Genomic DNA, 24,982 nt, shown 5'->3' on the forward strand with positions numbered 1-24,982 from the left:
AGTATGAACCCTTGTTGACAGGTAAGAATCCAACGGTTTCTAATCCAGGTGTACATAAACAATAGTAAAGTGCAAGATTTCTAATACTGCAAGGCACAAACTATCAATAACAGGATTGTCTTTTTGTTTCTAATATAAAAAAATGTTATGAATAACATACAAAATATTTTCATACAGTAACAACACAACAAGTAAAACCTTGTCTAAACCCTCCACAAATATCTGAAATATTTTCTCAACATGTGTTCTGTATTACACATAAACAGTAAATTACAGCAGAAATATATACAATAAATTCTATTACAGTTACATATTTTGTGATTGTTAAATTAAATTGTTAAACAAATATGAAACAAAGGATCAAACATATTCCATAATAAATATGTGAAATCATTTATTATCAATATGTCATAAACTGCAATCTACAATTAAAAAGTATATGACAATTCTATCTTTGTTAACATGATTAAAAAAAAAAAAACATTTTTTGGCTCAGCCTTTATTGCACACACTTCATAAAATATTTTAACCATTATGAAAGTTATGTGTAAAAGAAAAAAGAATAAAATGCAAAACCAAATATTTGATACATTTTATACCCATGCAGTGTGTACTACTTTGTTTTTTAACATGGAAACTGAAAAAAGTAAAAGTGTTATGGTCTAACCTGTTTATCAAAGATTTCAATGCCCAGCAAAGATTGGGTTCAATAAATAATACAGGAGACAGTTGAAAAGCTGATGCTGTACTATTAACTTGGTTTTAATCCAACTAAATTCAACATGTGCATTATTATGTGGCAGACAGCTTGATATCTCAATTGTGACACTTAAACAAAATGCCTGCAACTGCACCTTAAGTCCTTTATAAAAAAAATTTAAACTGGTTGATTGACTTCACGGTCATACAAACTCAAAGTTTCACAGAATAGAAGAATACACTACGACTGTATACTTAAAACAATAAATAGAGGATGACCCTCTTTGCTGATGATCAGTGTGACCTCTCCATACATCTTTATTTTGTTCATGGCATGTGGGAACTGGTTTGCTTCCTACCTTTCAGTTGAAACATCTACTGCTTTCCGATTTGAAATTCAGACACTGAGACTTTCCTCTGGCTTGGACGTCTCTAACATGTTGTTTTATGACATCATGTAGACACTGAAACAACATGGCAGTGTTCGTAGTAACTGGATTTAAAGGATATCTAAATGTTCTGTGTGGGCAGGGCCAAACAAATGGCACTTTCTCTTAGCTGTCCATTTACTTCCACTTCACCAACTCAATCACTCACACGTCGGAGTGATTGAGTTGGACAGTGAGCCTAAACAACAGTTCCCACATGTCATGAACGCAGCACGATTCCCTCTGACTGTTACATGATAGGGGGCAAATACTGAGACAGCTCGTGGCTATCTTTTCTCTCTGGGCCCACTTCCTCTTGAGGCTTGATGATGATGTGAACGGGCCTCTCTCCACCTCCTTCTTGCTGCTTGGTATCCGTGGACAGCTTTCTCTCATTCTCACACACCTCCTCCTCCGCTGAGGCCCCAATGGGCCGCAGACGCTCGGCAGGGGCCATCTTTGTTGCTGTTGCTGTGCTGTCTTTCTTCAGCTTGTCAGTAGTGCTGCTTTCTGAGCTGCCCTTCTCCACTGTGCCATGGAAACAAAAGACATTAAATGCCAGCTAAAGGTGAACACAAAATAACTATGTTGGTCTGTCCGCTGCTATGGCAGTAGCTTAAAGTTGAGGGGAGTGAGCAGCATGTACCCATTTAACCTGAACTGTACAGATTTCATTATGTATTATATTATGTAAGACAGGTCTCTGCTCTATTTTAGCTGTTTGTTGTATCTATCATTTTTTACTTTTACTTAAAATGTCCTCTAAATATGGGTATTATCGTAAGTTTATAGTATGGATGATAAAATGAACTGTACTCATACCAGGCTTGCTGGTCGAACTGTCTGAGACCTTCTTCACTGTTTGCTTGGTTCTTGGTCGGACTTTGTTGAAATTCCCCTCCAGGATCCACTCGTGCTGAAGCCCCTCGTCTGGACTCATACGTTTAGTTGGGTCCCAACTGAAAACAGACACAGAAAAATATTTTAAGTCTGCTTGTACAGATTGTTATTTCATCTTTAAAGAAGTAATAAAATAAGTCACATCCAATTTTTTTGGAGACCATTACAGTTATAAGAAAAGCCTTTTCTGGTAGAAAGTCAAGCAGATGTTGAGAGTGAACATACGTGAGGCAGCGTTTGATGAAGTCTAAGAACAAAACGTCATTTGTTTTCAACGCAGCTGACAGCTCCTTAGTGTTGGGTCTCCTCTTCTTCCCCTTGCTATTGGTGATGTTTCTGGGGTTTCCTTTTGAGTCTGCACACAATTATCAAACACAACACTGATTTATTATCTTGGTATATTGTCCCTATAGAGTAGACTCACACCTTTTAGAAAACACTAACCTAGTTATTCATTTATCTTCTGATAACATTTAGTAATCCTATAGTCTACATTGTTTGCTATAATGCAGAAATAAGATATTAAAAATATCTGAAACCGAATAATTTCTCACCAAAGAAAAGCCTCCTCCTCGCAGCTGACTGAACAAAATCATTTGGAGGCATCCCAATAACCTGTAAGTCAAAATATCAGGACACCTTAACAAACTGAAGCAACTCAACAACCATATTAGAACGTTATTATGCATTTCCATTTCAAAATTAATGTAATAAATGTGGACAAACAATTATTTCCATGTCGTACCTCCATTATGCAGGCTATCTGCTCCACTTCGCTCTCTCCTGGGAAGATAGGATAGCCTGTGTAGAGCTCAGCAAGGATGCAACCCAGACTCCACATGTCAATGGCCATGCTGTATGGGTGACCAAGGATGACCTCTGGAGAGCGGTAGAAGCGACTCTGGATGTAGGTGTACACTAATGGAAAAGACAGAAGAGACTGTGAGGGATATAGGATAGACGTTCTGCAGACCATTTGTTTGAATATCCCGACATGGTAAGTATTATTACATATTCTCTCATCTGAGTTTTATGCTCTTACCTCTTTGTTGTTCATAACAGCTTGATCCAAAGTCAACCACCTTGATGTTCCCTGGCCCTCTCTGAGACAGAAGGATGTTCTCCTGTTGAAAAGTTGAAGCAAAAACCTTCAAACAAGTTGCTTTTAAATAATGCAGCTGCAATATAATACTGTTCCACAAGATGGAGCAAAATTCCCACTATTGTTCTGGGGTATCGATCATCAACAGCGGTAAAATGATTCAGTGCAAAGGAGTGGTCCATGGCAGGTTTTGTTGACTATATTCTAAATTGTGTCTTATGATCTATATCTCAAAAAAAGGTTCAGGTATTACAGAAACACGGAAGTCAGTACCGGTTTGAGGTCACAGTGGATTATCTTTTCCCTGTGCAGCATCTGCAGGCACCTGAGAAGCGCATGGGTGAACCGACGGATGAGAGCGATGCTGAAGCCCTGGAAGTTGTTTTTTTTGATGAGCTCGTACAAGTTCACTCTGATGAGAAAAACAACATTCATATTGCTGTTAAAACATAAAAACACTGATAGGATTTATTTTCTTTACAATAATCTCTATCTAAGTACTTTGTTCCTTACATAGCAGAGTGATATAAAGATGCACCACATGAAGAACTTCTACATGTTCCTTAAAATAAACGCTCCGAGAAAAGAAGGTCGCTAAGTTTGGTGTCACTCTACACTTTACATCCCCCGTAATAAAACATCCACTGACTGAGAGGCGCATACTTAAATAATCCTTGATTGTGCTCTCATTTAGAGGGAGGCAGACACACAGAATGTGTCCACCTAATATTTATTTCTACTTGTAATAAGCATATACTTCTTCAGACTGTGTAACTTGAGCCTTCACACCATGAAGCAAGAAGGGGAAAGAGATAGGGCCCTAATCAAGGCCTTAACTAAAGGATTCGGTGACAGTAATGTTAGACATGGTGGCAGTCCCAGACGTCCTCTAAAGGTCATTGAGCCTGAGTGATACACAGAACTATCTCCCTTCAAATAGATATCAGTTGCGTCCCTCGCTAAAACACAGATGGCTAAAGGTACACAGGTGATCACTTAACTCCTGATTGACTGTGGTCACGTAGTGTTAGAATTAATGAATAGAGACACGTTAGAAGTGCCTTTGTTAGGACAGTACAGTGATCTAACCGAGCTGTTGTACCTTCGATTAACACTAATGTCTATATATTCTCCTGTGAAACTAATTTATGAACATGCAGGGATGATTGCTTGCATGCAGAATACATCAAAAAATGAAGAAGTCCACAGTCACCAGGCGCGTACTAACCCGAGAAGCTCGAAGGAGATGCAGAGGTGATTTCGGAAGTAAAAGTACTCCTTCATGTGGATGACGTTGTGGAGGTTGTCTTTGTCTTTCCTTTTTATCACATCCAGGATCTTCAGCTCAACCAGAGCTTGGTGATGAAACCTACAGACACATTTACAGAAGGTGTTAGATTAATGGAATACAAAAATATTACCTGAGATTTAAATACCAGTTATTTCAGAATTCAGGTATTGCAGGGCCAGAATGAATTCATGTTTGCATTTAAGTTCTGAAATGCAACATAGTGATATATTGTAGCACTTGTTGGAAATGTTTGGTATACTACATGGACATCTCCCGTGTTGATTATCTCAAAGAGGTTTGTCCCTTCACATCAATCCCTTATGTCCTTATGTCACCCATGCAAAATCCACTCCATGGAGAGATAAGCAGAATTCTCCTGAGGCAAACAGTTTGCACCATTTTGTTTTCTGCATTATTGAAGTGGCGGTAAGACCGATGACTCCTGCATCTAACCCGCAGGACTCACAGGCAGTCGCTACCACTGTGATCCTCTGTGAATGAGGAAAGGTAAAATAACGCCACAGGTTCTGACTTCTATCATGTTATCAAGAGCTCAACAATTTGACACCTAAAATGTAAAGTGATCGCAGCTAAGGCATTTGGGAAAACCTCACAACAGGGTATCAGATCTCAGGTGAATGCCACAAATTGACTACTAGACTGTGATAAATAGCTTATTCTATGGAGTATCTATTTATTAAACACTTATCAAAATATTCTGGATGAATAATTTAAAGATCTTTTCTAGGAAAGAGCCAATCAAAGGCGACTTCAGAATAATATCAGAATAAAATGAAATAAATCAAAATGAAATATGTGAGTGTACTCATACCTTTTCTTATTGCGTATCATCTTAATGGCTACGAGTTCACCGTTCTTGTGGTCCAGGCATTTCAGGACCTGCCCAAAGGAGCCTTTCCCAATCACTTCAAGCACTTCAAACCTGTATCCAATATGGTCATGCAGCACCTGAAAAAGCAAAAGGAAGAGCACTGTGAATAAATGAGCATTATGCACTGCATGCTTTACTGAAATAAAAAATATCCATCACTTAAAAATAATAACATGAATATACATGTTATTTACTTGATGACAATACCGTTGATGGGCTGTACATCATGCTCACTCACACTGATCTGCTGTGTGCTACAGTTTCAACTGTACTTTGCTGTAACTGTCAGTTCAAGCTTGCGACAGTGAGGTTAGCCTCAATAGAGACATACAAGTCTAAACAATGGTCAAGTCGCTCAGCTTTAAACAGATCATTCATTACATATTGTCTAACAAATAACTGCCTGTCAGTCACCTGATTTATACAAGACAGTTCAGCCTGTTGTCACGGTGCTGGATGACCTCAGTTCAGTTTATTGTGTACGGAATTAAACAATGAAGTCAGACCAACAGACTGTCTGCCTCTGCTGGATTAAGGTCAAACGAAGGCGTCTGGTCATGTGCAGCTCATCTTATGCAGGTTAAAAGTATATATGTGTGTGTGTGTGTGTGTGTGTGTGTGTGTGTGTGTGTGTGTGTGTGTGTGTGTGTGTGTGTGTGTGTGTGTGTGAGCGTGTGAAATGATTGGAATTCACATTTTCAGATAATCTTCTTATTTTTTAATAATATAAATTTCATCTTTCTGCACAATTGACACATGTATGTACTTTTGTGAATAACCATGGGGCCATGTATCAATATATACTGGTGGTTTTAAAATCAACAACAGTATGACTCTCAGTTCTAGCTTTCTTCAAATTTGCTAGAAAGATACAGTACAAAATTACACATTGTGAACGTTTAGTCACTGTTATTAGCAAGCTCTTTGGCGGTGCATTCAAGTGCCTCTGGGAAATGTTATCATGTTAGACTTGGGAGATGCAAGAAAGTTAAACATTTTTAGTCCAAGATGGTTAAATGTATCTTTTACATGATGTGTCTTGGAAGTTTGCGTGCCAGGCTTGAGTTTCAGCCACAACATTTCTAAATGTACTGCCTTTTGACATTTAACAATGGTTTGTAACTGTTTAACCACAGAATAATAACAGAACTTGAAAGAAAAAAACAAACTTAATGTTTTGTGACAGACCACCAATCTTACCCTGACGTAGCTTCCATGCTCGTCATCATATCCAGAGTTCTGCGGTGTGCCTTGGGAACCCTCGATCTTCTGAGAACCCAGACCAAGGAACCAGATCTCTGCATAGTCCATGATTTCCTCCTGCTCAAACTCTGTCAGCCGGTCCTTGAAGTTCTTCAGTGCCTCTGCAACCGGAAGTAAGAGGAGGAGGGTGAGATGAGTCACTATCTTATCGATTACACCTCTGCCAAGAGCAGAGGATTGTGAACAATCGACTCCAATGCTGGCATGCTATTTATACGGTATCAAAACTAAATGTGACTTAGTTACAAGCCTTTCTTGGAACACCCCCGAATATTCAGAAAATTTGAGATAACCTTTCTGTTATTCTCTTGTAATGTATTCTTATCAACAATATCATACCTATGGGGGACATGGGTAACTTTTGTCCCTCATATGCCTTCTCTTTCTCCAGCTTGTTACTGGAAATCTTGCTGTTGCGGGAGATCGACACTTTATCCATTGCTGCACCAATACGCATGCTGAACTGCTGGGTGGGCTTCGATCTCTCATCCTGTACAATAAACACACACAGAGACAGCAGATTCCCTTTGTAATTAGAAGCAGAGAAGGGATAAAGTAACAACATTTCACAGTCCATGCATCTACTATGTTGTTTCGCAATTTTGAGTTATATAAGCTACTGTGGAGAAATATTGATGCTCAATTGTTTTCTTTCCATCAGAAACTTCATGAGGCACTTTAATGCAAACCTAGCTGCCACTGTAGGATATTACAGAATGCTGATGAATAAGAGCCTCACCGGGTGTGTCTGGTAGTTGTTTTGGCCCCCTTTGTTGGCAATTTGGGGCAGGATGTTTTCCGACTGCTGATGTTGGTTTTTGGCATTGCTGACCACCACCTGGACCACCGGTGGCTCAAGCTGAGGCAGGGTCCCTACACCAGGGCCGAATTTCTGTAAAGCAGAGGGATTGTTTTAATTTAACTGCCTTGAATAAAGAAATGCACATTAGAAACAATACATAAAGTTAAATGAAAACACTTAACAGAGACACAGCTAAAATAGGGACAGATGATGGGGGAAACAAGATCTTTCAGTCACTCCGACAACCTAAAATGTCAAGCAGTGTCTAAAGACTTAGATGAATGCAGACTCAGTCTAATTCACAAAAAAAATGAATAATCAGGACAATCAACAAAGAAATGGCCAATTTCCACAGCTAGAAGGCTTTTCAGATATTTTCCTGTAGGGAATAGCCCACTGTGTTTCACTGGAACATAATAACAAATACTGAACAGCACATCTACACAAAACAAAGGCATCTAGAAATAGTGGGTCAGCAAGTGTGAAGACTAAATTAATTATTCTTTTTACACTGTAGCTACGAGCTTGTTACAGGGCCCTATCGTTTTTTACAAGTGTATGTGTATGTGTTGGGCTCCAGCTCGCAATCTACATCGTCTGCGGAGGCTCAGGTGACCAGGACCCCCAGCGTGCGGCGGCTGGAATTACTGGTCAGGTTGAGAGTGAAATGGGGACAAAGCCTGTGAGGCTGGGTCCTGAAAGAGTCTGTCTGTAGTGGCTCTGCGGGGGAGGTGAAGAGCAGCAACCTGCTTTTCACTGGCTGCCATGCTGCTTGCTCTGAGAGCATGATTACATGTGTCACAGCCTTGAAGGCTCAGCCCTGGCAATGATGTACAAAATTAGACCTCTGTCCTGTGCCAAGTTTTCTGGGAAAAATGAGTTATCCCGGACAAGTATCTATGTCAAGAGGAGCATTATGCAGTATATTATCATACATGTTTTTCCTTATTGAGCTGCAATTCCACTGAAATTTCAGGTGAAATAATTCAAAACAGAGCTGCGTCTACAACCTGCGTCCTATCATGTAGCCTTCAGCAATGTGCTGTATTAGCAACATAATAAATTGTTTCATATTAATTATTAACAGAATTCCAGGGAAAAAAGCTTTCCCCTCCATACAGTAGGTCGTTTGTACATTTCACGTGTAAGGGGCTGCTGCAGGATCTGCCAACTTGGTTATGACGCATAGAGATAGGGCTAAATATAGTTGCAAGCACCTGCCACAACAGGCAAAGGAAGTAAACACAGTTACGTGCCTGTACATAACCAGGGGCATGCTCCTTAAAAAAAAGCTGCACTCGTATCAATGGAAATCTGTGATGCGTTACGCCACATAACCACATACGTGCAGACAGATGTCTATAGCCACATTTATGTTTTGTATGCCAATAAAGATGACATAAATTGTGACTATCACAATGAACAAATGTTTAGTGGGGCTCCTCTTTTTTAATGAGCTGCTCGGTTATTGATCAAAACAACATTGCAAGCATCTATGATGCATATCTAAGCCTTTTATTTCTAATAGTAGAGAGAGCATTCTTGAGTAGCTAGCTGTATGTGTATGAAATAAAATAATAAGAAAAGGGGAATACTATATCTCATGCAATGTTGATTTCTTAAACTTTGTGAATGTTTAAACCTCACGTAAATCAAACACTTAATGGAAAGTGTTTGATTTATGTTCTGGATAAGCGTTCAGCTGCTACAGCCTCCTGCTGGGGAGAAGCGCTGACCTGTGAGCAGGGTCGGTTTGTTCCAAGACGGTTGCCTTCTGTTGGGAGTCTGTGAGGGTGAGGGAAGGCCTCCGGTCGTGACGTCTGTGGGAGGAATGAGAGCAATTCATTAAAAACCATGTCAACTATATGTTTCTTCTGCAATGATTTCCATACAGCACAATGCACAACAGCATCATTTCTGAAGTCAGAAATGATGCTTGGGAATTCTTTTAAGCCAAGAGGGAAACTAAAGCAGTCATGAATCTTAATAAATGATAATAAGTCATTGCTTCTTGTGTTCATGCTTCCTGGATTCTCCAGTCTCTTCAGAAACACACAGCCTGTGGGCAGCTGAGCGAGATTTGCAGCGAGAAGAGCAAAAATAATGCACTATGATCCTAAAATAGATTACTTCTGCAAAAACCCAGCAACCACAACCCTCTCGCTATCCAGTGTTCTCTGTGTACCTGCTGGTTTGTGCAGGTGTGTGAACATGTGCATGTCCATGTGACTGGCTGTGGGTGTACACGTGCCACCAAGCCTGTGCCTACTGCACATCCATATTCCTAACTGTGTTAAGAGGAAGTGATACATAAATAATAATCAATCCTTTATTAGTCCCACAATGGGGAAATTACAATTCTCTGCATTTAACCCATCCCAGAGGAGCAGTGGGCTGCTAAGAAGCGCCCGGGGAGCAACTTGGGGTTAGGTGTCTTGCTCAAGGACACCTCGGCATGTTGACTGGAGAGGGGTTTGAACCACCAACCTTGTGGTTACGGGACGAGCGCTCCACCTTGTGTGCCACAGCATCAGAGTTTTGGATAAACTCATGTAGCATACGCATTTGGAATGATTCGGTGTGATTCTCTCTGACACCAAGCAAGTTTACACGTGCCTTATTAATCTGCGGGTGAGTGTGCAGCTGTGTTGGGCGACACCATATGGGTGAAATAAAGATGCACCCCATATGGGGATACGTGTTAAACTCACTCTGCCAGCCTGCATTTGGGGAGGGAGGGAATGAGGGGGATGACAAGATGGGTGTGGTTTGGTTCACAGGTGCTAGATGATTAATGTCTTCCCGATCATAATCTTACAGTAAACTGTCACGGATGTATCGACCAGAGGAAGAGGATGAGACACTGAACTGACTTCTCACCTTCTGAATCTTACTGGTTCACTGGATACAAGTAAACGATCCTGCAAACACTCATTGGCTTTGCTCTTCACATTAAAATTGATTTAATCCTTCAGTAAGACAAGAAAACAACATATAGTCTAGGGTTGCCCCATCTCAGCTTCTCTAGCTGGTTAGTCGTCTTTTATGCATTTTACATATTGAATGACTTATTTCAAGAAATGTATGAATCAATCTCTGGCAAACACAATATTTAAAATGGGGATTCTGTGTTGAGAAACTCGGTTTTACCGATCTATTGATTAAATCAACTAACCGATTAGTCGACAAAATCATATGTTTTTGACTAAGAATTTCTTTAGTTATGGACGGCCCTAATGAACACAAAGAAAGGTTTTAAACAACAACGTAGTCATGTTACAATCTCAGGAGCACAGTGAGTGACAGCAGGAGCCATGTAGGTCACTTTGGCAGTTTGGCTTCTAAAACATCACCTGTTAATATCTGCTGTAAGTCTGGCTAATGAGCACTTAGCCAGTGGAAACACACTGACATCATAACATATGCCCAAGTACACACATTTCTGTATGTCTCACTCCTGTCCTTGATACCTGAAATAATGAGATAATTTAAGATCTAAAACAGCAATATATAGAAATATCTATCATTGTCAAGATTTGTGCCTAAAATCCAGGATTGCACAAGAAAGCGGTCGGATACAAATTCATTCCTGTGTAGCCATGAATACAGTCCATTTACACACAATGAAACACATATGAAAGCGGGCATTTGCTCTCAATGTGCCAACGAGTATAAATAAAGATACATGAATAGATGAATGGAGGCGAAGACTGAGAGACAGATGTCAGTAGCAATGCAGACTCAGCTCTGTGTGAAAGGGGGGTCTTAACTGGAGGTAGGATCATCCCAGCAGGGTTTTGAGAGCAGCTTTGGTTCTTCAAGGGTCAGTTGGTCAGAGGGTCACCAAAGCAATAAAACCAGGAGTAACGTCAACAAGCTGTGAAACTTGGCTCACTCGCACTATCAGCTAGCTGTCAGACAAGCCAGCAAGTCGTTTTGCAATGCTGTGGCGTAGTGGAGAGCAAGGTAGTTCTCCAATCAGAGGGTCGGTGGTTCGATACCCGGCTTCGGCAGTTGATCAGCCTGTCATCAGTGTGTGAATGGGTGAATGATATGTAATATACTACTGATTGTAAGTCACTTTGGATAAAAGCGTCTGCTAAATGACTGTAATGTAATGTAATCACACAGCTCTGTTGTGTTTATTGCACACAACAGGCTGTTTCATGTTGGCATCAAATGTGACCACAGAATTAAGGTTAGGCTTTAGGATAATTAGTTTGTTAATGCAAACATTCCATTATATCTAACTTTTGTTATTAAAAACAATAAAAAGCTGAAATTCCCTAAATGGCAAGGTTTAAATTTGCAACAGTTTCCATGTTAGGTGTGTAAAATACACCAGAACGCATATAGAATTCTGTCAGCACAACAAACACTGAAATAAATAGGCTAAACGACTGAAATAGAAATGGATCAGATTTTTCATCATAACTTGGCATGTGCGCCGGGGGGCGGACTACAAAAAAAGTAATCAAGTGGGATAAATTGTAGAGGAGAAATGCAAATAATTCCAAATTGAGAATAACTCCACATTCCTGGCATGAATCAAAAGAGGTAATTAGATAATGCACAGTGAATGGTTGACTTTTATTTGAGTTCATAATTGTAAAAGGATACCTGTGGAGGGTTTCTCCCAAAATGGAATTAGCCTGGAACAAAGCCCTGTATCTGGGCAAAGGAAATTCTTATTCCATGGAAAAGCAAAAATAGGAAATGTGTTAGTTTACTATAGATGAATGCTAAAGTGATAATATGGGAGATAAAGTATGGTTATACCAATATAAAAACTGTTACTGATTCCATAAGCAGGCCAGCCATACCATTATAAAAAAAAAGAATAGTCACACTCTGATGGGCCATAAATTGCTTTCAAATCGACCATAATATAAACCAGAGTACCACAGTCACCCTATAATAAACCACAGGAAACTACTATTTACTAAACATCCAAGTAGCTCACAAAAAGTGCCTCACCTTGTTATTTATCTCTGGCAACATGCTGTGTGTAATCGGTGTCTGTCTTTACAGCGGCTGGACAATCCAAACACGGAAGAGAGTTTATAAAATCCAACAAAGAGTCATTGTATCCAACTCCGTCAGCCCCAGCCTCAAAAACCAAGACGCACGTTCCACAACTTGGTGAGGAGGACTGGATCAACACTGACGAGTCCAATCCTGATGACTGATCGCATCCACCGACCCAAAACCCTGCCGTACTCCTGGCGTTACGCACGGGGTAAATGCGCTGTCGTCAGAGAGGCGATTAGACAAGCTGTCGAGGGTCTCTGCTCCTTGGCGCGTGCTCCTAAGACACCGAGGGAGCCACCTGACAGCTGGGGCTTTCCCGATATAGATGCCTTTTTTATCCCTTTGCTGTCGTCCACCTACACCATGCTGTGTGACTGATGCGCTCTCGAACACCGACGCTTTAGAGCGAGGGTTCACACCGACGCACGCACGTCGTGGCTACACTTATTTTACAGTAACTGTTATGTAGACTGATCTCGCTCTCTCTCTCTCTCTCTCTCTCTCTCTCTCTCTCTCTCTCTCTCTCTCAACCTACCCGTAAAAATCGTGCCTTGCAGTCTCACGGTCATTCTGGAAATCTATTATCTCGTCCATCAATTAAGTCTTAACTCTCGAACGAGCGAAAACAGAACATACGAGGTCTCAAGCAAATATCGAAGACTTCTTTTAAATGCATTGGAAACAAATAATATCCTACTACCAGATCAAATAAAATGTAGCTGTATAAAAGCTTTTGAGTAACAGGCTCCCTGTCTCTTAGCTCCATTTGACATGTTTAGTCATCTACTGTATCGTGGTGGGCAATAATCATGAAATTGAGTTTCTAAATGTTATGAAACCCTCCATAACTTCGAAGTATTAAAATGCAAAAACAGCCAGTGAGATGGCAGCTTCCCATGTCAAATTGGAGGTTTGGGGCCCTGCAAACAAATTCTCAACCTGCAGGAAGCTTTTATTTAACCAAGGATGGTCTCCTGAGATCAAAAGTCTGTTTTCATTATTGGTACAAGAGCTAACACAGAGTCAACAACCACCACAAGAAGGGTGATGAAAAAAGAACATTAGACATCTCTGCCAAGGCATCTCTGAAATGTTAAACTGTCAGAAACACATAAAGAAACCTGTTTTCTTTTTTCTTTTAAACTGACAACTATAATTTCTTGACATGCATCATTTAGTAGTTAATAGACGGCCAAGGCGTGCGGATTTGTTTCAGAGCTGAAACTTGTAACAAGAGAACAGACACTACAGTTTTAACACTGGGTTGCTGTCACGGTGCATATGTAAGAAGACAATTGTTTTCCCATTACAAATCCCCACTGCAAGAAACAACTCAGTTGCTCCACGTAACAAGGAGCGCACAACAAGTAAGCTGCAGGAGATGAGTATGATTAGTTGGCAGTTGTTATGCAACAGCAGTGGCCACTTTAGTAATCAGCCTCAGAACAGGATGAGCAGCCATCGAGCAATCTGCACCTGCCCTCCTTATTCCACTCTCCTATCGATTCCCCTATTCCCTAATCTTCTGTTGTTTTTAAGAAGTTAATTATAGCTACAATAAAACACTAAGTAACCACAAGGTTAAATCACTGGAGCTGGATCAGACAGATCTAACATGCATGCAAGAACTGGCACACAATTTCAGTACTCATGCTGTGATCGGCCCCTGCTTGTGGAGTGACCCTTCAGGAGAAACAGAGGGACGACAAGGGGGGAACAGGGGCCACTCCTAGAGGTTGGAGGCTCCTTTAAATCTGGCCTGATTTATAAAGACAAGGGCTGCAGCAGGAGGCCTTCATCTTATACAAACTACAACCAGAGTAGAACAGACCAGACTGTAGGCTATATTTGCTTTTGTAGTACAATTCTAGACGGAATCACACATTCATTTGCATCTAATTTTATATCTACTCTGCAGCATGATAGGAAAAAACATAATCAGATCAATTTATCAATCAATCAAATTATAGTGACTATGATTAATTAAATGATTATAGAAACACAGAAATATTTAGTTTAATCTAAAGCTTTTCATTTAAAGAGATGAATGACCCACTTCTGAAAGCTCTTGCAAACACAGTTTTATGAACAGTGTTTGGGTCTCCAGGTAGGGGGATCCAAAGACACACTTGTAATTACTGCATATTGCCTTGGCTGCTGCAAAAAAGGAAGAAAACGGAGATCCTTAAGATGTGACTTTAAAAGAATAGATTAATGTTTGACATTGAAGCCGGAGAATACACAGGGAAAACATGCAAACTCCACACAGAGGTCCGAACATTGAGGCGACATGCTAACCATTACACCACTGTGCCACCCAAATGACATAAAGCACAGTTTGAATTTTTTAAATATATATATATATATATATATATATATATATACATTTATAAATATGATAATCAGCAAACTCTACCATCTTCCCGTAACACTCTCTTCATCTGTTTGATACAGAATCTCCACTGTTAACACTGGAACCCCACAGGGCTCTGTTCTGAGTCCCTTTCTACACAAACTCTACATAAATGACTGTCTCATCCCCGCCCCCATCGCAACAAACTTTAAATATTCTCCTGACACAGCTATAATGGCCTTCCTTACAGACAGAGGCCCAACCACAGCCCACCAACAGTACTCAGCTCCTCCTCAAGGTCACCAAGACCAAGGAGTTCATCTTTGACACGCCCATAGACCCCCCCCCAAATAGTACATCATCAAACTGCTGGCAAGTCAGCCACCGTAAACCTTCCAACAGTTCACCTGGGAGATTCATTAGGCTGTGTGCATTTTGTCACCCAGGTGACAACGCATTGGTGAGCAAAACAATGCAGATACAGTATATCTCACCATGGCAACCAAAAATAGACGAAACATAAAGAAGGAGGACTGTGATACCAGTGAGCGATTGTGAAAATAGAGACTGAACAGGATATAAAAAACAAAGGATTGAGAAAGAAAGAGTGTGATAGTGTTGAAACAATTAGTTGTCTTGCCTCTGTTGCGTCCAAACATACCTCAGGTTGGACCCTCCTACTCCTGCCCCAGCAACAGCCCTGGAGGAGGCTAAAACCACAGCAGGCAGGCGAGGTCCCGTCTTCCCACATAGCAAATCTCCCCCATGCTGCAACAAACACACCCTGAAGCCCACCTCAGCCTCTAAACATATCAATTTAGAGGGGGGGGGAGTCACTCTGCAAGTCAGAGATCAGATAGATGCCCTCAGAAGCAAAATGAAGGATGGTGATGATGATGATGATAATATCAGGCATGCATTTCCTCCTGCTTGTAGTCTAGAAACTGTCAGTCATGGTGTTGCTCCTCGTCTCCATATGACGAAATCAAATTCTTCTTGAACTTAACAGAGCTTTAATGCTACTAAGTTCAGTTCCGCTGACTTTCCATTGTCGTCTTTAGAGGTGGATCCTGAAAATATGATTGACGTCACTTTCTGTGGTCCCCCTACACTCTGGACTCCGCATCATATATTCATATATGCTTACATTCTGGTTGTTTAAGACCTCGAGGCCCCTTCGTTTTCTTCGGCGTCAGGTTCATCCAAACTATATTTCTTTGCTCCGGGATACAGACAGAGGAGAGAGGCAGGCTGAAGACAGACAATGAGAGGATGCTGATGCTTTGTGCTGTTGCTATAGTCGGTGAGGGGAGTGCTCTCTGTCTTTGCCGCTGCCAGTGACGTATGGATGCGACTCAACAAGGGACCCATCCTGAGCCGGAGACACATCAGCAGGGGCCTGGCACTTTGCTTCCTGTAAAGGAGGCCTGTGGGAGTGCAGGTCCATGGAGGTGGGGGGGGTTACAGTAGATACAGAAGCACATCATCTTCCCTGGTGGCTCTCTTCATGGGGCTGAGGAAGTCAGACAGGGAGGTGGTGCAGCTCTAATGGGCCTCCCATGTGGTTCAACAGACATCCGCAACTTTCCTCTGCCTTCACATTTGCCACTGTATCTTGGAGACAACGCCAGATGGGCTCCAATCCCCCCCTCCCTCTCGAACTCCTCTACCGTTCTCAACCTGCTTTGCTGCTAGCACAAACCCCTGCGGGACGCTACAGTCTTGCTGACAAATAGCACGTAGGTGAAAGCTTATCCCACCACACCCTGGCTGCCCCTGGCCTCCTGCCTGCTGCACACATCGGCAGGGAACTGCAGAGTCCGCAGCAGGACAGGACACAGTGAGTGAGTATGAGCTTTATACTGCAGATAGTCATGGGGGAACAAAGTGTTGCAATTACTTTCCTGTATCTCTTTTTTCATTTTTTCATTTTTGATGATTAAATGATTTACTGTAAGAGACTACAAAGTGAGTAAATGCCAGCTCTCTATCTCAAGTTAGAGTGCAGCAAACCATTTTTAAATGTTATTATACCAAAGGACACGTCCTTTTAATAACCACACATATGTTAGGTAAATTCTGTCCCTCTTCCAAAAATAAAATCCATACATCACCTTGTTTTAGTGACAGGAAAATATTTGCTATTTCTGTAGCATGAGACTACTGTATTTCATTACTGCCCTGTCAGCCATTCCTCATGCTTATATGACACAGAGTGTTAGCTGGCTGCTGTATCTCTTTTCTTCCTGCACTTCTTTGGGGTTTAATTTTTAATCTGATTTAATTTGCTCTAATCCCAGTGATAACAGTCATTTGACCGACTGTTGGCCTTCCAGGGACACACCTTGTCCACCTGTTTGAACCATCAGGCCAGATCTGGATAGAGTGAACAGCAGATGGTTGGACAAGCTACACCAGGCCAAATGACCTCCTCTTAGAGGATCACAACCCGGTGCCCTACATGCTTTTAGGCCCTGGCTAATTGTGCCAGGTGCCAGGCGTGGCAAACTGAAGCAAGGTGAGCTGCCTGCCAAAACAGACAGTATCAGAATCTCTTTCCATTTGGCAGAGAACAGTGAGGGTAGTTTGACCTGGCTGGCAGGTGGACTGCATCATCTGCAGTTTTGGACGGGGAGCAGGCTTCTCTGCAACATGTGGGTCGAGTTCCCAGATTGACGCGAGTGCATACACATAGACACACTCAGAGACATACAGACAATTATAGGCTCAACTGTGGCTTATGTATGACACGTTAATGGGACTTGGCAATAGATATTGGTACAGATTAACAAAAGTATAGCATTTTCAGGTGATTCCCTCAGTCTTTCATCCATCTATGAATGGAAATTCAGTGAACAAAGACTTAAAGGACACTGCTCTTTAACCCTCTGAGTGACCCCGGTGAACCTGGCCCACATTACTGTCTTTAAGAGGCTGTAGCGGGCTTAGTCTTAAAGCTTTCATATGAAACAAGACAACCTAATGAATCCATTGGTACCAGCCATGTCATGCTAGCTTGAAGAGAAGGGGGACATTTTCAAGCCCTTTCACCTGAAGAAATCTGAATGAAAATGGGATCTATTGCTACCCACAAACTACCCCTTTACAGGCATACCAACTGTATGGTAATCCCATACATTTTTGGGCAACACCATGCTGTTTTTTGCATGCAAATTATTTCTTGCATATTCTTAAAATGGTGAATTTGACTATTTCTGCATGCTGGGGTTCCTAAACAATCGTGGAAAGCTGAGACTCTTGTGGAACCAATGAGCCGAATTCTATTCATGTGTGATGATGTTATTTCCTGATTGTAGCCATTTCTTTGTAGTGAAACCATTTTTTGAAACTTGATGTCACTATATAAAATTACCTGTTGTCATCTCTAGGATAACTGCCGCTTCATGGAACGTTACAACCACAAAACCAGAGACCTATGGCATTCAGAGGGTGTATGGCTTTTGTAGGTTTATGGACAATTAAGGGGTTCTGAGCAGTTGTGAGAAAAGAAAAAATGTGCTCGCCATCCAATCACCAAATAAATGCAATTCTTGCAGAAATCTCCAAATGTACAAACTTCTTCTTCTATGTTGCATACACTGTTGACCTGCTATATCCCCCTAAAAATTCCCTGTCCCGCCCAAAAAAAAAATGACGTGTCACAGGTAAAATACCAGAGAATCACCGGAAAACTGGAGCGTTGACAGGCATTAGAGAATGTAAATCCCATTACTACAACTACTGTAACTATGCTAGCTGATGAACAACCAGCACACAGTCAGTGTATTAATATAACATCCAATAAGCTGTTATTATTGCAAAGTAAGGAATCGTTAATGATTTTGTGTGTTTCTTTGTTCAAGTAAATCAATGTGTGTTTGTCTCTGTGTTTGTGTGTGATTGTAGTTGACACATGTAAAAATTAAGCAGGGCGGTGAAACAAAAAAACAACAATCTCCTTAATGCATTTTGTGTCCAGCAACAGCTAAAATAAGCAAATATCTGATTGTATTAAAGCCCTGTCAAAGTCTAAATGAGCTATTGCATCAGTAACATTATATGTTTTCTGCGTAGCTTCAGTCAGGAACATTCTGTACTGGTGTTAGATGTATATATATATATATATACATATGGCTCTTGAGTGTTATGTACATGCAGCGACTGTGTTTTAGAGCAGAGGGTGACGGCAAGTTGTGTTTTGATATTACATGCTGTAACTTCATGGTAAAAATGGTGGCTCACTACACCCCTTGAAAATATAGATCACAAACAGTCAAAATGCCTTCATAAAATCATATAATTATTACCTCTATAGTCATTTTGAGCCAACCAAGTAGTGCTTGACTATAAAGGATGATATATTAATGAAAATAATAACTTGGATAACAAAAATTTGCAGATCAATAAAATCATCCATTATCACAATTGAATTCTGCTATCAATAAAAGACTCAATAAGCAACACAGAATCATTTCTCAGTCTTCATCTAACTATAAAGCAAGGAATCTCCATCTGTGTGTATGTGTATCTCCTCTGCATATCTCGAGAATCATCATCTGATCTACTTCACACTTGGCTAATTTAAATAGTTTTTTGTTTGTTTGTGATTCTTATTGAGATCCTTTGTCTACAATAACATCTGTCACATACATTGTCATAGGCACATTTTTTACCTTCATTTATAACCAGTTTTTTGTATTTGCAAGTGCTATTGTTGGGGGTGGTAAATGGAGATGGAGGTTGACCTACTACTTCATATTTGTGTCAACCTTCATCAGAATTAAGCCACAAGCGACGTTTCCTGTACTCTAGTCAGCTACTACGGTATCACCAAAAACAAACCTTTTTCACACAGCCATACCATATCTATAGTTCTGTCCTCAAATCAGTCACTACAAAAACTGTCTTCCTACATTTGCTATTTCATCATTTCTCCTAAATATTAAATATCAATACTCACACCGATTAACAGGCAGAATGCTTCTTCAACTGCTCCAAATACAACTACAACTTTAATCATCTATACCTTTCAGAGCAACATAATCAGTCTTTCTCTCACAATTGCTCAGCTATGGAAGCCTTACCTCAGTAATCCCTCTGTCATCTAAGTTCGGCTCCTTCCCATCCCTGGAATGCGACCCGACCCAGGGACCCATGTCTGGATCTGCTCGTGCCTCCGAACCTGACTGTTATTTCAATAAGGCCGTTTAAAATAAAAAGTTGGCCCACTTGCCGGACAGCTGAGGCAGGTGTAGCGTAAAACTTGGACAAGTGCAGGTGTGTGTGAGATTTCTCAAGCCTGCTAGTTTACCTCCATAATCATAACGTGTGTGTCACAGGTTTCGGTGCTATATATTCTTACAACACTACAGGCTTGCGCCTCCTATCATGTGCAGTGCGCGTGTTGACCTGGATGCCCCAGACTGCACTGCCAGCTCTGAGAACCTGAGGATGGAGCAGTTGCACTCGTGCAGCCAGGTCTGTGTGAGTGATGATGGCCTGGCATCTCGGGGGCCACGCACCTCGTCCTCAAATGACTCTGATGTTGCTCACCTCCAGGCAACACAAGCCACTATATCTCATTATCCATTTTTAATTTTCCAGGAATTTTCCCCTCTCTCTTTTACTTTCTTCAAATCTTCTTGCCATTGCTAAAACCAGCCAAGAAACGCTGAGTCACTGCCTTTATCCCACCATCCTGCCCTCTGCAACCTTTTGCCTGACACCTTGCTCTTACAGGGGTGATGGGCAAAAGTGAGCTTTTGTCACCCTGGTAAGATGAGCATTGTCCGCTCTTCTTTTGACCCCATAAGCACGGACTCTCCTGTCACCTTCCACAACAACCTCGCAAGGCGATCCCCCTTTTGTCGGCACCTGGATACAAAAGACCCGATGTTCGAGCTAGACTGACACAGACAATACACTGCCTTCCAACAATTAGCGCAAATTGCAGGGATTAATCCGATGACATGTTTGGCAGATGTGGACAATGAGGATTGGAACGCTTGTTGTCTCTGGGTGCCAAATACAAGAGGCTATAGCGTGCCACAGGGTGTCATCAAAACACAGTGGAGAGACAGTTTGAAAAGAAGATCCTGTCTTAGACTCTAACGGTTTAATTATCCTGTTTTATAAGCTGCAGCATTTGCTTGTTTAGACACAGCGGTTGTAATGTGTGCAAACTGACCACAAAAATGAAAATATTATTATGATATTTTCATGCATGATGGAATAAGTGCGCCTGACAAGGTGACAACAACCGATCCTCTTATATAACAATACTTTAGATAAGACCTCACACATTATTACGCAACAATGCTCCTGAGCCTAAGGAGATGGAAGGAGAGGGTGCGACGGGGGAGGACGTTGGCATACCCTATTTAGCTGCTCTGCATTGCATGACTCACCGTTAAAGGAAAACAGACGCTTCATGCAACCAAGCCAGGCACTCATTAACAAAACTCCCAGGGTGGCTGTTTACCCAGCATTCTTTATAAATCTTATTAATGTTTATCAGACTTGAGGAGTTTCTCAGTCAGGTTGTCCTCTCTGGAGCCCCTCCTCACCATTGAAGCCTGCAGCTGTGGCAGCAAAAAAAATAAACAGGCTCAGCCTTGGCAGTATAAGGCCAAAGGCAGATCAGGCTTTCACAGTCCTGTGTGCACAACCAGTGGGAGGGATAACAGTCATCCACAGCAGAGTTGATACTGCTAAATGCATTCACATGTTGATAAGCATTGGCCATGTGATGGCCCTGATAGCAAGCCAGAGGTTTGTTTCGGTTAGCAAACACAAATTCTTGCAAACACACAAAAACATGGACTTAACTTCTTATGCACAATCGTATGCACAAACATTCAGAAGTAGAAATAAGCAGAGAGGCTATTAGAAAGGATAGCATTAAAGAGGCTATAATACTCTGCTCGGTGACACTGATATCAGCAGAGGTGAGCTCTCTCTCTTAATGGCCACTTTTATTTCAGGGGGTCAGGTGTCAACAAAGGACAAAGCTGTGATGAGAAACCCTATCAGGGGCAGGGTTCATCAGAATAATGGGGATGCACACTCCCTATTCCGCAGTCATTGGCTGGGTGCATGGCTCTGCTCTAAAACTCTGAAGCAGGTCTTGTAGAGCATAACAAATGATGAAGTGTGGGGACATATTTTTTTTATAAAGATTAGTCGATAGAGAGTTAATCTACAACTATTTGTGATTATCAGTTAATTGTTAATATCATTTGTTTTAAACAAAAAGACACCATTCTCTGTCTCCGGCTTCTCCATAGAGAGGATTTCCTGTTTTTCCTCTGTTTTATATAATTATAAACTGAATAACTTTGGGGTTTTGGACTTTGGAAGACATCAACTTGGTTCTTGAAAACTGCGACAGACATTTTCCACTTTTTGATAACATTTGACCAACTATATATATATAAATTGAGAAAATAATCATCAGATTAAAAAAGGTTCAGGAACTCTGAAGTTAGAATATTCTAAAATCCCTGGACAGAATATTATATCTGGCATTCAGAATCCAATATGTCATGATTAGTCTTCAATGAGGGGAAGTATATCTAAAAGTAAGTCATGTATGGCCATGCAGTATATTGTGCCACTTTATTGGAAGGACCTGAAAGCATTTTATTATATGAACAGAGGGCTAAAATGCAGTAATGACTCATATCATGTCAAAGCTACAAACACGCTGCCTGCTACAGTCTCAGGGCAGTTCACATCTTGAAAGGGTACAGTGCATCTGCTGAGAGCAGCTGCTTTTATTTGTAATGACGCAAATGCTCTCTATTGATAGACTAACTTTGAAAAAGAGAGCATCTTTTGAACTGACACCCTGTATAAAGTATAAACCCAAACAGTATAAACCCAAACAGCTTCAAACGATGCCTCTGATGCAGCTCTTTCCAATTTCTCACTGATGTTCAAAGATTTTCAGCGTTCTTATCTTCTTCTAAGAATATCTGTGTGAGGGGCCGTTTTTAAAACACTGAAAGCAAAGCAAATAAAAGTACCGTTATGGAATTATGCATTAAAGAGTTTGGCCAACACACCCTGCACTAAGGCTGGGAATGGTAGAATCGCATAAGTGACTTTTCTGATTTTTAAAGGCTTATTTCTGAATTAACAAGACTGTTTTAGCTGTTCTATAATTTGCCTTTACCCACTTAAAACTGTTAAAGCTGTTAAAGTTCACACAACTGTAAGTAGAAAAGTGTACTCTAGGTGCTCAGTGAGGGCTTTGAAACAGTCTAATCCCTCCACTCGGGAAGGGCGGGGGTCCAATGCTACATGAATTTGACGTATTTATCGTGGAACTTTCCATGAAGCAGTGATGTCCTGGAACACTTCCGATACAGTATGTGACCTCATTAAGGCTCAGGATCGGGTAGTTTTGCTCTCCAAAGATTTGCAATAAGGCACAGCAGGGCACCTCTCTCAGATGGTTCACTGGTCCAGGCCAAGAACATCAACAGGCAGAGTATGTTCCCTAATAAATCACTTCTGCTGAGCGCACACAATCACCTAAATAACATTTATTTAATGGCCTGCAGATCAACACGGGGTGTAGAGTTGCTTGGAAGCACTCAAAAAAATGGCCACCGCTATGAATTATGGTAATATTCTGAAGCAACAAAAAACAAAACGAATTAGTATACACATGGAATAAACAAAACTATCCTCTTACCTTGATCAGAAGTGGAAAGGTGCCTTTTCTCTCCTTTAATAGCTTTTCCAGCTTATTTTTGGAGCCGATTCTGTCCAATGGAAAAACCTGAGCTTAATATAACTGCACATCCTGCATAAGCATGGAAACTAATATTCATGGAAGCCAATACCTATTGGTCCATGTTTCAACAACAAAATATATAGACCCATATATTAAAAGAGCATGAATCCATGAGCTGATATCTCTTATTGATAGTCAGAGCTGAAAGATCAAGAGCCTTTTCCATTGCGGCAGCCTTTTGCATTAAACTACACTGACACCTTCTGGGCATATAATATTTGGTTTGTCTTATATTCAGCACATCAAGCTCTGCCTGTTTTATGGAGGTGTCAAGTCACTCAGAAAGTTTCCGGTGCTAAACTACCAAAAGAGTTAAGTTTCTAAACAAGATCCCTAACCTAATCACGTGATGATAGTACCTGACGAAAACCAGATACTGTAGAAGAGTTAGGCTGACCCTTTAAATCTATAGACAGGCCTCTCGACGAAGACTAGAAAGTATGCAAATGTATTATGTGAAACATAATATAAGCAACAAACAGTAACTTATTGTCCACAAGCACGCACTAACCTTTTCACTGAGGATTTGTTCGGCGCGCTCATGGTGAAACCCATCAACAGGGCGGCAGTGATGAAGCGGTCATGCGCGACATGCCCAACAGTGAGCTGGAGGTCTCCAAGCCTGTGTGCCGCGGAGCGTTACCACCACCGGCTTATCCAAAACACAATGGCTGTTCCATTCGCCACACTAAGTGCTCACTGACAATTTGATTCTGCCTTTTTTTTTTTGCTCTGACGCAGCTTTAAGGCAGGTGATTACGTGCGTGCTTGGGCGCGCGCGCGTGTATGAAAGAGGGGTGAGGGAGAGAGGGCGAGAGACAAAGGGAGGGACAGCCACCCACTGGGCTATACATTCTCCTCATAGGTGTAGCATTGCATTAACAAACCATTAACAGCACAAATATTCGTTTTACATCAGGAATGCAAACTTCTAGATATAGATGCTTAAATACATTATGATAAGATGAATAAGAAGTTCTCTTAAAAAGTTAAAATCTGTAAAAAAAAAAAAAAAAAAAAAAAAAAGAAGTAAATGCAGATGTTAAATGTTGTAAGCTGTTCTGAAATAAGTGCAATTGTATCTTTTGTTTTTGAATGTATTTCCTGTAGGCTATGGTGGACAAATCTCATCCCAATGATAAGTGGAGATAAACACCTGTTCTCTCTATCGTTGATTCGCTCATTAGCACCTGGTGTAGTGCTTTATTCCGACCCTAATGTGAACCATCTGTCTCCCATTATCTTCTACTTATACTGTAAATAATTTATTTGGTTGAGCAAAAAGTGCACGTCTGATATGCTGGGATGCTGCATTTATGATTATGTACATGTGAATGTATCCATTCGTATATATTTCTTAACTAACTATTTAGTTAGTACTAACTATTTATTCCATTTATTGTTATTTATACTGTAGA

At 40.9% G+C, this 24,982-nt stretch overlaps 1 protein-coding gene across 1 annotated transcript; it reads right to left on the reverse strand.

The window, feature by feature from the left end:
- Window positions 1-1,377: 1,377 nt before the first annotated feature.
- On the reverse strand, window positions 1,378-24,135 carry dyrk4 (dual-specificity tyrosine-(Y)-phosphorylation regulated kinase 4). The gene is made up of 15 exons (XM_054620162.1): window positions 24,076-24,135; window positions 23,463-23,532; window positions 9,114-9,197; window positions 7,315-7,467; window positions 6,915-7,065; window positions 6,513-6,676; window positions 5,253-5,389; window positions 4,358-4,498; window positions 3,403-3,541; window positions 3,070-3,151; window positions 2,773-2,945; window positions 2,582-2,642; window positions 2,253-2,382; window positions 1,950-2,086; window positions 1,378-1,655 (listed from the first exon to the last, which is right to left on the reverse strand). Exons 1-15 carry the CDS (start codon window positions 24,117-24,119, stop codon window positions 1,378-1,380), a joined length of 1,944 nt encoding a protein of 647 aa, XP_054476137.1. The 5' UTR covers window positions 24,120-24,135.
- Between the last annotated feature and the right edge of the window lie 847 nt (window positions 24,136-24,982).

The sequence above is a fragment of the Anoplopoma fimbria genome, chromosome 19 (assembly GCF_027596085.1).
Source record: "Anoplopoma fimbria isolate UVic2021 breed Golden Eagle Sablefish chromosome 19, Afim_UVic_2022, whole genome shotgun sequence".
NCBI classification, from domain to species: domain Eukaryota; kingdom Metazoa; phylum Chordata; class Actinopteri; order Perciformes; family Anoplopomatidae; genus Anoplopoma; species Anoplopoma fimbria.